The sequence below is a fragment of the Lissotriton vulgaris genome, chromosome 2_1 (assembly GCF_964263255.1).
Source record: "Lissotriton vulgaris chromosome 2_1, aLisVul1.2, whole genome shotgun sequence".
In the NCBI taxonomy this organism is placed as follows: domain Eukaryota; kingdom Metazoa; phylum Chordata; class Amphibia; order Caudata; family Salamandridae; genus Lissotriton; species Lissotriton vulgaris.
This window is the reverse complement of record NC_141687.1, coordinates 854,265,019-854,280,857: the sequence shown is the minus strand read 5'-3', so window position 1 is coordinate 854,280,857 and position 15,839 is coordinate 854,265,019. Positions and strand designations below refer to the sequence as shown.

Genomic DNA, 15,839 nt, shown 5'->3' with positions numbered 1-15,839 from the left:
ATCAGGCCAACTTCTCACAAGAATGCCTTCAGAATGACCGGCTCATTCAAGTGGAAGTCCGAGGGAACTTTAGGCATAAACCTCGGATTAGTTCTCATGATTACAGTGTTTTTCTTGAATTGAAGGAAAGGTTCTTGGATAGTCAAGGCATGCAATTCTCCAACACGCCTAGCTGACGTGAGAGCGAGGAGGAGAGACAATTTCCATGAAAGGTATTTCATGTCACAACAATGGATTGGTTCAAACGGGCCCTTCATGAGTTGAGAAAGGACTAGATTCAGATGCCATGTCGGAGGGGGTGGCCTCACTGGTAGATAGACTCTGAACAAGCCCTTTAGAAATTGCTTGACAATTCTGGAAGACCACAAGGAAGGCCCAGACCCAGTCCTCCTGAACCTTGAAATTGCCGCCAAATGGACCTTAATTGATGAATGGGCTAGTCCCGACTTTGCCACGTAGAGCAGATAAGAAAGGACCTGATGAGGCTTGGAAGTGAAGGGATCAATGACTTCTTTCCTGCACCAACAACAAAATCTTTTCCACTTAAGACGGTAAGTCCTGTTCGTAGAAGGAGCCCTTGGCTGAGAAAGGACCTCCCTAATCTCACTTAAAATGGGTAGGTTCATAAACTCTTGCTGCTCAGGAGCCATGCAGTCAGGTGTAATGACTGCGAGTCCGGGTGCCAAACTTGTCCGTCGGACATCGTGAGGAGATCTGGCAGAACCTCCAAAGGAAGTGGAGGGGCTATCAACAGCAGATGGAGTTCCGTGAACCAGAACTGCCTCGGCCTGGCAGGAGCTATCAGGATCATCCTGCACGGCTCCACCTTGATCTTCCTGATGAGCCGAGGAATCAGAGGTATGGGAGGAAAAGCATAGACAAATGTCCTCGACCATGCTATTGAAAGCGCACTTCCCAGTGAACCGTGATGGGGAAGCCTGCTTGCGTAAGACCGGCATTTCTTGTTGGTCGGAGTGGCAAAAAGATCGATCTCCGGTCTGCCCCACTGGCTGGAGACCTGCTCCAAGACTCTGATTCAATTCACATTCGTGGCTGACTGAGGATGACCTGCTCAGTCTGTCGGCGTTTTCGTTTAGGACGCCTGACAAGTGTTCGGCCTTCAGCGATATTCTCTGAAGGATCGCCCATTCCCAGATCTGCTGAGCTTTTTGCAACAATGGGCGCGATCTGGTTCCTCCTTCCTTGTTCACATAGTGCATAGCCGTGGTGTTTTCCGTCCTGAAAAGCACCTGTGAACCTTCCAGGCGAGGAAGAAAGGCTTGCAGAGCCAGTCGTATCACCCTGAGCTCCAACAGGTTGATGAGGAGGTGTTTCTCCTGGGGCGACCAATGACCGTTGTGAGAGGTTGGCCTGATATATAGTGCTCACTATTCTAGTGATCACTGTGTATCATACCAAACGACCCTTATTGATGATTGGTTGTAAGTCAACCTTATAGACCAGCTATCCTAGTAGCGTGGACAAAAGCAGTCTTTAGGCTAAACTCTAGAGGGCGTGTTAAGCCAGCTGTTTTACCATCACATATACCCCTTGAACACCAAGTGAAAGGACACCACACAAGTTGTTATGAAAAATAAAGTATATTTATTTATAACAAGTCTACCCTGAACTCTTTATGAGTCAGGGAGCTAAGCACAATACAAAACTCATACGAAAATACTTTAAGTTGCACAATTTACACAAATGCCCGAGGGGCACGAAAAACCATATACTCTGAAAGTGGAATGCGAAATACTAGCAGGTAAGTAACAAGATCCAGAGGCTTCAGGATCGCTAGGACTACACTACTGAACCCGAAGGTTAGGAGCAGGAGGCCTAGGGAGATCGGGTGCAGAGTGTGCACTCTCACGCGGGATGCGGGACAAAGTCTATGGAGGCTAGTATTTCTAAAGTTACTGTTTTCGGACGAATCCGACTAGGTAGACTTAAAACGACAAAGGATCTGGACACTTGGATAGTGAACCTACGTTGGAGCACCGAAATTCTCAGGTTACCAAGCCCAGGGGCTGCGGCTGCATAGGGTTCAAAAGACGTCGGGAATCCTCGTTGTAGTCTATGGAGCCTGAAAGAAGAAGTTGCTGGCAGGCGACCAGTGAAGATGTTCGATGTGATCCAAGCCTGGATCGGTGATGGAGACGACCTGAAAGCAGAGGGGACTCACTTCTTAATCACTAGCCAGTGATTGTGTGGGCACCAGGATGGCACCGGATGAAGTCACCTCGATCAGGTGAGTGGGCAACGCTGGACTCTGCAGTCACACGGGCCAGGAGGAGTTGTCGGCGACCAGGCTGGAGGTGCGAGCTGTCCCACGAGGGTCTCCGCTGTTGGCGATGCTGGAACCAGGATTGGAGCAACAAGCCTTGGCAAAGGCAAGCCCAAGCGGTGGAGTCAAGATGGCGTATGGAGTGGACCAGGAGGGTCCGGGGTGCTCCTCTTTTGGAGAGGAGCAAGTGCCAGTCTGGAGCAACCAGACCAGTGGTGAAATCGTCGTGGTGCGTCGTCAGGAGGGCCACTAGCCAACAGGCAAGTGACCGGACAACGCGGTGAGCAGCAAAGAGCAGAAAGGCCCCACGCAGATCTCGTGAATGCTGGAGGGCTGGACTTCGGTGCTGGAGCTGCTCAGGGTTGGGACTTCTCAAACCCCAGTGCACTCACTCGAGGATCCCTCGGCGGTCGTGCTGGGTAAGCGTCGTGCAGGTTTTGAAGATGGCCGGTCCCTCAGGTCTCGTCACACCCACGAATCTAAGATGGGCTGATGATGCAGGTAGAGGTCAGAGATGCCAGGGAATCTGGGTCTCGTCGAGCTGGTCAATCTTGATCCGGAGGATGGACGTGCAGCAAACCGCGATGCTTAGGTGGTGCCTGCGGGAGCAGGGTGGCTACTCCTTAGCCACAAGGGAGAGTCTTCAGAAATAGTCAAGAGTTCCTTTCGTGGAAAGTAGTTCAAGATTCAGAATTATCTAATTTGGGAAGAGGGCCCGCTCCTACCTTTATTCTAAGAAAAGGGGCTGGCACGCGACTAGGTCCTGCCCATGGGTGGGACCAGGAGGGGGGTGGTTACACCCCTCTCCCTTGTCCGGACTTCCCCCACTTCCGGGGCTGGTGTGCCCCTGGAACTGGTTTGAGCCGGCATATGCACAGTGAGCACCGGGGTGCCACTTGCAGTCACCTTCCTCTCAGCCCTGCTTACCTGGGATACACAAAACCCTGTCTGGGATGGTGCTAGTACCGCCCCTGACAGGAAACCCTTTGTCCAAGCTCTCCTCGCTGGAAGGACTCCCAGCAGCAGGAGGTCAGACTTGTGTCTGTGGTGGCAGCATCCATTTTGTGATGCTGAGGCTCGAGTTAACTTTAACCGGGGTTCACAGTTACATACATGTCGTGTCCCTCTAGAAGGATGGAATGCTAACCCCGTCGCCAGAATTGGCGAAGGGTTAGTATTCCAATTCGTATGACACCTTACTCGACATGTTTTGATAAAGCGATACCAAAGTTAGCAAATAACCGCAAGGATTATAATGCACTTAAGAGTATATGGTACGCGTTATCATGGAACAGCTATTAAGACTTGGTTCCGCAAGCTGCAAACAGGCTCAGCTCATGCCAGAGCACCATCTCACATAATTCCAAGTACTCTGCCTTCAGGATTGATAAGCCTGCCATAGGAGTGACTGATAGGAATATATGTGTCCGTTTAAGGGTTAGATATAGGATACTATACCTAAAGCAAAGGGTGTTTACACCACCTTGCCCCAGCTGTCGTGCAGCCAGTTGTGTCAGATTTGGATGGCCAGCCAGGGGTGGCATAATACATGCTGCAGCCCCTGGTAGGCCCTGGGTACACCTATGCCTGGGATACGTAGGGTATGCTGTACAGGGACTGATAAGGTGACTCAGTATCCAATTAGATATGTACCTAAGGTACATGGAATCCATTTTACAGAGAGAGCAGTTGGCCTGGGGCCCTGAATAGCAGGGTCCCAGGTCAACTAATTCGAAAAACCAGCAAAACACCAGGCAAAAACTTGGGGGCAACCATAGTCCGATATCCACCTTCCTACAACCGCTGACATGCAGGTCTTGCATCACTGCTCCCCAACCATCCAATGACGCGTGTGTTGTTACCACTAGTGGAGACGGGTCGTTTGCGAAGGATAGACCTTGGGACAAGTTGTCTTGATCTGTCCACCATAAGGCCGCTTCCTTCATCTTTGGAGTGACCGTCACCCTGTCCTCGAATGAACCGTGGACCTGTTTCCACTGATTGTCTAGTTGCTCCTGCAGAGGACGCATTTTTAGTCTGCAATGGGGAATTAGTAGGATACACGATGAAATTACTCCCAGTAGAGACTTGTAGCGGCTTAATGAAAGACACTTTTTTGTTTGTAAGTCCTGGGCCAAGATCTGTAATTTCTTCCTCCTTTCCGGAGTGGGGAAGGCTCTTGAAAGCCTCGAATCCAAGATGGCTCAGAGGAAGCGAGCTTTTCTGGACGGGGACCAGGGAAGACTTCCCGTTGTTCAGAGTGAGTCCCAGGTTTTGAAACAAATTGGTACAAGCTTGAACAGCCTTCAGCGCTGCCTCCCTGGACGGAGCTTACAGTAACCAGTCGTCCAGATAGGGGAAGACCTGAATGTTTTTTTCGCAGGAAAGCTGCTACTGGCGCCAGCACCTTTGTGAACATTCTTGGGGCTGAGCGGAGTCCAAAGATTAACACCATGAACTACTAATGGCTCTTGGCTACTGTGAATCGCAGAAACCTTCTGTGTGCTGGGTGAATCGGAACGTGGAAATAGGCATCCTTGAGATCGAGCGTGGCCATGAAATCCCCCGGGCTGATAAGCTTCAAGATGTCCTGGAGAGACACCATCCGGAAGGATAAGGAGGTGAGATAGGTGTTTAGCCCCCTGAGGTCTAAAATGGGGGGCCACTTCGCTAGCGTCTTCCTCACCAGGAAGAACCTGGAATAAAATCATTGACCCCTTTGGTTTGAGGGGACCGGCTCTATCGCTCCCTTCCGGAGCATCTGTTGGACTTCGAGCCGCTAGTGTTTCGATGGAGTGGCTGCCGGGGGCTTGGGTGGAGGGACTTGCGTGAATTCCAAGGTATGCCCTTTCCGAATGATGTTGAGCACCCAACGGTCCGATGTTATCCTGGACCAGTTCTGAAGGTATTTGTTGACCCTGCCTCCAACTGATGATTTCCTGAAGGTGGGTCCAGTAGGAAGAGCCAGGAGGCCCCTATTGGCACTTGGACGAATACCGTCCTCGTCCTGCCTGTTTTCCCTTATTGTAAGGCCTGGACTAGTTGGTAGACTGGCCTTGCCGCTGTTGATAGGGCTGACTGTATTGCTGGGAACCTGAGCCCGTGGTGGAAAAGCGTTGCTGTTGGAAGGATCCTCTGTAGTTACCACCCCTTCCTCTAGATCCCTTGAAAGGAGACTTTCTGTATTGAAGGGTCACTAAGAACCTGGCAGTCTGTGTCCTTTTTTATTTCTTGCAGGGTGTCGTCAATGAGTTTGCCGAATAATGCCTCTCCATCAAAGGGAAGATCCATGACCTTGTTCTGGATTTCAGGCCGAAACCAAGTAGCTTTGAGCCATCCTTGGCGAGGGAGTACTGCCGCTCCAGCCAATGAACGGAACGCCGTTAAATTCCATCAACGTCACTTCTCCCTCCTGTAAGATTTTCTTTGCCTCAGACGTAGACTCCGGAGGCAGCTGGTCAAGGTACGGGGCGACATCGCACCAGAGCTGGCGGTCGTACCTACCCAGGATCGCTAGGGCATTAGCCGCTCGCACCAGCAAACTTGCAATCGCCGAGAATCTCTTCCCCACATTATCCAACCTCCGCCCTTCCTTGTCCGGAGGAGTTGTTAGGGGAGCAGAGGGGTTGCATGATTTTCTATGCGCTGCCTGCGAGATCACAGAGTCTGGTCTTGGGTGACCTGTTAAAGCCACAGGACCATCATCGGGTGCCTTGTATTTTTTATCCAGACGCGGTAGCACAGGGACCACCGTCTCCAGGTGCTTCATAGCCTTTAGGCCCTCCTTCCATAGATGATCCACAATAGGAATGGACCTAGTTGATTTTCTAAAGGGTTCCTTAAAATCATATAAGAAACAATCTGTAGTAACCTTAGGCATTGCTAATTTAAATCTTGCAGCAGCTCTTTCCATCAGCTGATGGAAGCCCCCAATGTCCGCTGGCGGGGAATCCGCTGGGTCCGGGACTGGTGATGAGGGATCTGGAATGATATATTCATCATATTCCGTATTGGGAATAGAGCCATGATCCGACTGCTGATCCTCATCCGAGGAAACATCATGGGCCTCTTGTAATCCGTAGGACTCCTGATGGAAGGACGCTTGAGGCTGAGGGGAAGCTTGAGCCGGAAAATTAGGCGTCACGAATGAAGCTGAAGCCCCTATAGGAGTAGCAGGCGTTGACGGAACTGGAAGAGGTCTACTAGCCTTAGATTTATAATCCTGCAGCATCTTATGCAGATCTTGAAGGAAAGAAGATGGCACTGTAACCATTTCCTGTCCAGAATGCTGTTGCGACTGGGCCGACTGAAGATGACCAACTTCCTTGTGGCTGTATTCGCCCTCCGAGACAGTGACCTGGCATTTGACAAGAAGCTGGGAGGGACTATTGGCATAGCTGCACGCATCCTGTTCATCCTCCTCGGACTCCCCTTCTTGAAAGAGCATGGTCGGCAGCAGGGGAGACACACTCCTAGGAGAAGTCATTTTTGGCGTGATCCGCGTCACAGAAATGGTAATCCTCTTTTCCGAGGATAATATCGTCGACTGTTCTGTGGTCGACGGTTGTATACACGTAGACGAGTTTGGTGTCGTCGATGTCGTCAACGATGAAACTGTCGACGCGCCAGCCGTTGTCTTTGTCAAAGTAGTCGTGGTCGACGCCCTCGTCGACGTTGGCAGCATCGTCGTCGACGCCATTGTAACCTTCGTCGACGGCTCCTTCGTCGTCGACGGCACCTTCGTCGTCGACGGCACCTTCGTCGTCGACGGCACCTTCGTCGTTGACGGCACCTTTGTCGTCGACGGCACCTTCGTCGACGGTGTAGGAGGGTGGATACCTGACTATGGTTACCCCCAACTTTTTGCCTGGTGTTTTGCTGGTTTTCCGACTTAGTTGACCTGGGACCCTGCTATTCAGGGCCCCAGGCCTACTGCTCTCTCTGTAAAATGGATTCCATGTACCTTAGGTACATATCTAATTGGATACTGAGTCACCTTATCAGTCCCTGTACAGTGTACCTTAGGTACCCAGGGCATAGGTGCACCCAGGGCCTACCAGGGGCTGCAGCATGTATTATGCCACCCCGGACTGGCCAGCTAAATCTGACACAACTGGCTGCACGACAGCTGGGGCAAGGTGGTGTAAACACCCTTTGCTTTAGGTATAGTATTCCTATATCTAACCCTAAAATGGACAAATGTATTCCTATCAGTCACTCCTATGGCAGGCCTTATCAATCCTGAAGGCAGAGTGCTTGGAAATATGTGAGATGGTGCTCTGGCATGAGCTGAGCCCGTTTGCAGCTTGCGGAACCAAGTCCTAATAGCTGTTCTATGATCACGCGTACCATATACTCTTAAGTGCATTATAATCCTCGCGGTTATTTGCCAACTTTGGTATCGCTTTATCAAAACATGTCGAGTAAGGTGTCATACGAATTGGAGTACTAACCCCTCGCCAATTCTGGCGACGGGGTTAGCATTCCACCCTTCTAGAGGGACACGACATGTATGTAACTGTAAACCCCGGTTAAAGTTAACTCGAGCCTCAGCATCACAAAATGGATGCTGCCACCACAGACACAAGTCTGACCTCCTGCTGCTGGGAGTCCTTCCAGCGAGGAGAGCTTGGACAAAGGGTTTCCTTTCAGGGGCGGTGCTAGCACCATCCCAGACAGGGTTTTGTGTATCCCAGGTAGGCAGGGCTGAGAGGAAGGTGACTGCAAGTGGCACCCGGTGCTCACTGTGCATATGCCGGCTTGAACCAGTTCCAGGGGCACACCAGCCCCTGAGCTGGGGAAAGTCCGGACAAGGGAGAGGGGTGTAACCACCCCCCTCCTGGTCCCACCCATGGGCAGAACCTACTCGCGTGCCAGCCCCTTTCTTTAGTATAAATGTAGGAGCGGGCCCCCTTCCTAAATTAGACAATTCTGACTCTTGATGACTTTCCACGAAATAACTCTTGAACCTTTCTGAAGACTCTCCCTTGTGGCTAAGGAGTAGCCACCCTGCACCAGCGGGCACCATCTAAGTGCTTGCGGTTTGCTGCACGTCCATCCTCCAGATCAAGACTGCCCAGCTCGACGAGACCCAGATTCCCTGGCACCTCTGACCTCTACCTGCATCATCAACCATGCTGAGATTCGTGGGTGTGACGAGACCTGAAGGCACTGGCCATCTTCAAAACTGCACGACGCTTATCCAGCACGACCGCCGAGGGATCCTCGAGTGAGTGCTTTGGGGTTTGAGGGTTTGAGAAGCCCAAAGCACTAACCCTGAGCAGCTCCAGCACCGAAGTCCAGCCTCCCAGCATCCACGAGATATGCGTGGGGCCCTTCTGCTCTTTGCTGCTCACCGCGTTGTCCGGCTACTTGCCTGCTGGCTTGTGGCCCTCCCGACGACGAACCACGACACTTCCATCGCTGGTCTGGTTGCTCCAGACTGGCCCTTGCTCCCCTCCAACAGAGGAGCACCCCGGACCCTCCTGTGCCACTCCAGACGCCATTTTGAGTCCACCGCGTGGGCTTGCATTTGCCAAGAGTTGTTGCCCCAATCCTGGGTCCAGCATCGCCGAAGGCAGATACCTTCGTGGGGCAGGCCGCACCTCCATCCTGGTCACCGACAACGCCTCCTGGTCCGAAAGACTGCAGAGCCCAGCGTCGCCCACTCACCTGGTCGAGGGGACTTCATCCGGTGCCATCCTTTTGCCCATCTGATCACTGGCTAGTGATTAAGAACTGAGTCCCCTCTGCTTTCAGGTCGTCTCCATCTTCGATCCAGGCTTGGATCACATCGAACATCATCACTGGTCGCCTGCCAGCAACAACTTCTTTCAGGCTCCATAGACTAACGAGGATTCCCGACGTCTTTTGAGCCCTATGCAGCCGCAGCCCCTGGGCTAAGTAACCCGAGCATTTCGGTGCTCCAACATAGGTTCACTATCTAAGTGTCCAGATCCTTTGTCGTTTTCAGTCTATCTAGTCGGATTCGTCCGATAACAGTAACTTTGTGAATACTAGCCTCCATAAACTTTGTCCCGCATCCCGCGTGAGAGTGCACACTCTGCACCCGATCTCCCTAGGCCTCCTGCTCCCAACCTGAAGGTTCAGTAGTGTAGTCCTAGCGATCCTGAAGCCTCTGGATCTTGTTACTTACCTGCTAGTATTTCGCATTCCACTTTTGTAGTATATGGTTTTTGGTGCCCCTCGGGCATTTGTGTAAATTGTGCAACTTGAAGTATTTTCTTAAGAGTTTTATTATGTGATTAGCTCCCTGACTCATAAAGAGATCAGGGTAGACTTGTTATAAATAAATATCCTTTTATTTTCATAACAACTTGTGTGGTGTCCTTTCACTTGGTGTTCAAGGGGTATATGTGATGGTATAACAGCTGGCTTAACACGCCCTCTAGAGTTTAGCCTAAAGACTGCTCTTGTCCATGCTACTAGGATAGCTGGTCTATAAGGTTGACTTACAACCAATCATCAATAAGGGTCATTTGGACTGATAAATAGTGATCACTAGAATAGTGAGCACTGCATATCAGGCCAACTTCTCACAGATGGCACCTTCGTCGACGGCACCTTCGTCGTCGGCACCTTCGTCGTGTGCACCTTCGTCGTCGGCACCTTAGTCGTCGGCACCTTAGTCGTCGGCACCTTAGTCGTCGGCACCTTAGTCGTCGGCACCTTCGGATTCTCCGTCGGCAGTGAAGCCCCCGCCGTCGACGGTAGCTCCGTCGACGAACCCCCTGTCAACGGGATCGTCGACGACATCAATCCTGATTTCAATGTTTTTGTAGACGGAACTTCAGCCGTCGACGTCTTCGTCGTCGAGGACTTGGAACTCCTCTCAGAAGACTGGGATGAAGGTTTTTGAAGGCTGTGGCATTCTTCTCACCTGTAGAAGGCGTAGTTGGTCCTTCCCTCTCCTTCACACCTCGGTGAGGAGATTTACTGGGACCTGGGCTCTCAGACTCACTAGGGGTCTTTATGAAGCCTTTGAAGATCTTTCCATAGAAGGAGAAGGGGAACCCCCTACCCCTCTTCACTGACCTTCTCGTAGAAGACATCGACGCTGCATCTTCACTGTCACTAGAGACAGTCTCCTTCCTGGATTTAAGCTTTTGAAGCCATGTCAAGAGCCTACCCTCACGGTCCCGGAGGGTTTTGGTTGAAAAGGTGCAACAGACCTTACAGTCAGCAGCCTGGTGGTCAGGATAGAGGGAATAGATGCAGTCTTTATGCTTATCTTCCACAAAAAGCCTTTTCTTGCCACAGGTGAAACAAGGCTTGAAAAGGGCTTTTTTCTTCTCCATTTCCGACATCCTGGAAGGCAGCAACAATCCTGAAGTGAATCATAAAGATTCTGAAGAAAAATCCTGAAGTAAATCCTTTTGAAGAGTAGAAGTTGAGCAGAGCTCAAAAGAGACTCCCTAAGCACAACGTGTGGTAGAAAATCTGAGGCTCTGGGGTTCCTTCAGGAAGGTTCTAAGTGGAGAGGCACTTCTGATTGGCTGAGGCCTAAGTTTGGTCTCTCTTACACAAAGAAAGTGATATGCTACAAAAGAGAATGAGGCCTAGGCCTTTTTCCTTGGTCTTTTGTACCTACAGCTATGGTATTTTTGTTACAGAGACTTCCATTCCGACCACGGGGAATGATACAAAGCATGGGAAACTATGAAAGTTCCAATACTGGGGTAATTTGCTTGCATTCGCCTCATGAACTGCTTGCATTCGCCTCATGAACTTTCTTGCTTCTCTCTCAGTGTAATAATTTAACAATATCAATCTACACGCATGCCCATCCATATTATGTCTTTCGCGGTCACTCGCAATCATGCGTAAACCTTGTTTTGTCCTCCATTTCTTTAGTCCCTTGCCCTTTGCGATTCCGGTCACACCACACTCACCAACTGTTGGGTCCTTCTATGCAGTCCGATCTTCGCTCTCATGTGCTTGTCATGTATTCACACTCACGCCCTGTCCCTCAATGGCAATTTGCTGAACAAGCATCTCCCTGTCCTGCATATTCTATCCTTTTTCTTTCCTCATTTCCATTCTTTGTTAAATACTTGTCACAGGACTCCCACGATTTTATCTGAAGCTTTTCAAATTAATTGTCTTCCAATACTCTTAACTCGCTACTCCACCCCCTATACTCCCACTTCTATACCTTGGATCTGCCTCCCATTTCCTGCCTCCTAAGTGGGGTACCAGCCCTCAAAAAACTCATAATTTGACTCAATTTTTTCACAATTCACACAAATCAGTAAGACGAGGCAATAAACACAAGGCAGAAAGGGGAATACTCCAAAGAGGTTCTGCTTTCATCAGTCATCAGTACAGTTTTCTTGTATAAGGCATTGTGTAAAATATTGGTTATAGAAGTAAGCAATCCTTGCAAGAACTACCTACTGAACTTGTGGCCAGCTGACAAAGTCAGCAGGTGTTTCTCATATCTTAAAGTACAACTTAAATAATCAGTGACCGTGGTTTTGTAGGTGGGTGGCTGGTTTAATATTTGAAACAGCCAATGTACTTATAAATAACATAAGTGCAAGCATGTTCGGAAGAGTTCATGATTGGAAGCATCCACTCAAGTGGTTTCTCCAAGAACCTGCAAAACCCCCCATATTATCAGACACACAAACTCAACAAACAAGAAAATGGTGCTTTCAGTTGTATGCCAGGCCTACAAAAATTACCAATGATATATTAAATAGTATAGCAGTAAGCAAGCCTTCTACGAAGCTGCCAGATAGGTAGTGAAGTAACATTGGTAAGATGCATACACCAACTGGCCTGTGCATCCACGGTTAAAGTAACATGTCCATTCTCGCCATGTTAAATTTTATGTATCTTCCCACTCTTGACCCATACTAATTCCATGACCAAAATTGACAGCAACAGAAATCATTAACCAAAGGCAGAGTTCAGAACTGCTCAAAGCATGGCTTTAAAATAGACACGTTAGTTTGCACAGCTTTTGTGAGAGTTATGGATTGCAGAGTTAACCATTACTTCTAAATATCAGTGGTTTTTCAGGGAAGATTGGTGTGGGATTCACAGGTGCAAAGTGGAGTATGTTATTTAAGGCACCCAGTTTTATAGCATGTATTTTTTTTTAACATTTCCGTCTGTATTTATCCATTTTTGAGCCTAAATGGTATTTATCAATATTTATTTTATATTCTGAGAATAAATGGAGTCATAACATTTTATGTTTCCACATTCATATAACTGACAAACATACTGTCATACTTTGATGCCGGCTGCGTTTTAGCAAATTAAGCAGCCAAATATGGCAAAATACTTCACCCACAGGTAAATATTAGCATTATACTATAAATAGGTTAACATATTTCTGTATTTAAGAAAAAGAAAACCTCAATCATTTCTTAAACTCCCTATATTGTTATCTGTTCATTTGTAGTACTGGAATTCATCAAAGACAGCATGCAGTAACTCACAATAAGTTAATTTTCAGTATTTTTATGCTTTTAAAAATAAATACAGACAAGACACACATTGTTTTCTGTGGCTTTATCTGTAAAAATCTGTAAAATCGGGACACTGGGAGCCTTAATGTTAATCCACACGTTTATGCGCTCACTGGAGCCCTGGACGCTGCTGGAGGTCGGGCGACGGCCTGTGAACTTGGAAAGGGGGTTGCAAACCTATGGAACAACGCTGGGGCCCGAGAAAACACATCAGGATCATTGATCCCAGCTATAAAGTTAACTTTATTTTTGATCTGTAGGGTGGGGTTGGTGCTTCCCACAACATAGTATGGCTCAGTCACTTCAAGGACACAACATACTGGTCATCAAGTCTTTTAATGGTAGCCAAAACCGATTTTTACTGTCTCCTACAAAACATTTTTTTAATTCTCATTTCTTGAAAATTACCCACAGGACTAGTACACGACCAAGAAAAGGAACTTCGAGTAACACTACTTCATTGCTAGGCATGGTGTTCTTTTTTTTCTGTAGTGGAAATGTAAGTAAGAAATATCACTTTTGTTTACATCAAATGAAATTATCGCCAGATTAATCACACCGGATTCATCTCAAAATAATTTATTCCAAACATGTTACACCACGTGTCACAAGCTGCTGAGTCAGAAGGAGGATTTTCCTTTAGGATCTTGACTGTTTCGAACAAAGTGAAATGAAAATGTACGCTGAATGTAAACTTGAGTCAGACAAAATAGTAACAAATGGGAAAAGGAGAATCTGAAATGCGACATTTATTAGTTAAAAGCTACCCACCTCTGTGAACTTTCTTCTTTTGGCTGAAGGGCACTCGATCTAAACTGCACATAGTCCTGAAAATATAGTCATACAAAAATTAAATACTGATCTCAAATAGCTTCTTGAAGCGTAATATTAAGGTGTCTGAATAATCTACTTTACAAATCATGTCAAGTAAGGAAAGGTTGCTCCCCTGTAATATTAACTTGGCAAGTGTGAGAATCTGCAGCTTATTCCACGCACACGTACACACACATCGGTCAATCCTTTATTCGATTTAAATTAACAATCATAAAAGTGAACATAGACAACAGATCAATCATAAAAGTTAGTTTTTTTTTTTAAACGGCTCAATATAAAATAAATAACCGTGTGTGTAGTCTGGTGTGATAAGGTGGCCCGATATGCAGCGTTCGCTATTCTAGCGACCACTATGTATCGTTCCAACGACCCTTATGGTGATTGGTTGTAAGTCAACCTTAGACCAGCTATCCTAGTAGCGTGGATACGAGCAGTCTTGGGGCTAAACTCTACAGGGCGTGTTAAGCCAGCTGTAATACCATCACATACCCCTTGAACACCAAGTGAAAGGACACCACACAAGTGTTATGAAAATAAACAGTATATTTATTAAGAATCACAACAGCCCTGGACTCTTTATGAGGACAGGGTACTAAGCACAGAACAAAAGCTCTTAGAAAATACTTCAAGTGCACAATTTAAAACAAGTGCCCGAGGGCACGGAAAGTTTAGTGGTCTCGGGCGGACCCGATAAGGCAAGTCGGAAGCGAGGGACTCGGGACCCTAGAGTAAGGAGGCTATGCAGGCACCGAAATGCCGAAGTTACCTAGCCACGAGGGCTGCGCTGCACAAGTCTTACAGGCGTCGGGGGTCTTCGCTGACGAGCCAGGAGCCGGAAGAAAAGGAGTTGCTGGCCGGCGACCAGTGATGAATAGTTCGTAGAGATCGAAGCCTGGATCAGTGATCGTTGATACCTGAAAGCAGAGGGGACCAAGTTCGTACTACTAGCCAGTAGTCAGAGGGTACCAGGAAGGCACCGGTTGGCCGTCACCTCGACTAGGTGAGTGGGCGATGCTAGACTCTGCAGTCTCCCGGACCAGGAGGCGTTGTCGGCGACCAGGATGGAGGTGCGAGCTGTCCCACGAAGTTTGATGCTGTCGGCGTCGCTGGGCCCAGGATTGGGGCAACAAGCCTTGGCAGATTTCAGGGCCACGTGGTGGGCCTAAAATGGCGTCTTGAGTGGACCAGGAGGGTCCGGGGTGCTCCTCTGTTGGAGGGGAGCAGGGGCCAGTCTGGAGCAACCAGACCAGCGTTGGAAATGTCGTCGTTCGTCGTCAGGAAGACCACAAGCCAGCAGGCAAGTAGCCAGACAACGCGGTGAGCAGCAATGAGCAGAAGGGCCCCACGCAGATCTCGTGGATGCTGGGGGGCTGGACTTCGGTGCTGGAGCTGCTCGGGGTTAGTGCTTCTCACACCCCAAAGCACTCACTGGAGGATCCCTCGGCGGTCGTGCTGGGCAAGCGTCGTGCAGTCCTGAAGATGGCCGGTCCCTCGAGGTCTCGTCACACCCACGAATCTCAGCTGGGCTGATGATGCAGGTAGAGGTCAGAGGTGCCAGGGAAGCCGGTTCTCGTCGAGCTGGGCAGCAAACCGCGATGCTTGGATGGTGCCTGCGGGTGCAGGGTGACTACTCCTTAGTCACAAGGGAGAAATCTTGGGAAGTCTTTAGTTCCTTTCGTAGAAAGTAGTTTCAGGATTCAAAGATGATCTAATTTGGAAGGGGTCCCCGCTCCCACCTTTATACTAAAGAAAGGGGCTGGTACGGGACTAGGTCCTGCCCATGGGTGGGACCAGGAAGGGGGGTGGTTACACCCCTCTCCCATTCCGGACTTTCCCCAGCTCAGGGGCTGGTGTGCCCCTGGAACTGGTTCAAACTGGCAGATGCACAGTGAGCACCGGGGTGCCGCTTGCAGTCACCTTCCTATTCAGCCCTGCCTACCTAGGATACACAAAACCCTGTCTGGGATGGTGCTAGCACCGCCCCTGACAGGAAACCCTTTGTCCAAGCTCCCCTCGCTGGAAGGACTCCCAGCTGCAGGGGGTCAGACTTGTGTCTGTGGTGGCAGCATCCATTTTGTGATGCTGAGGCTTCAGTTAACTTTAACCGGGGTTCTAGAAGGGTGGAATGCTAACCCCGTCACCAGAATTGGCGAGGGGTTAGTATTACAATTCGTATGACACCTTACTCGACATGTTTTGATAAAGCAATACCAGAGTTG

At 49.1% G+C, this 15,839-nt stretch overlaps 1 protein-coding gene across 1 annotated transcript in view; it reads right to left on the bottom strand.

The window, feature by feature from the left end:
- The window catches only part of RBM44 (RNA binding motif protein 44), a 1,989,784-nt gene that overhangs the window by 1,197,609 nt on the left and 776,336 nt on the right, over positions 1-15,839 (bottom strand). The window contains exon 9 of the mRNA XM_086956335.1: positions 13,558-13,613. Within this exon, the coding sequence (XP_086812461.1) occupies positions 13,558-13,613 (56 nt within the window). The remainder of the gene's footprint in view (positions 1-13,557; positions 13,614-15,839) is intronic.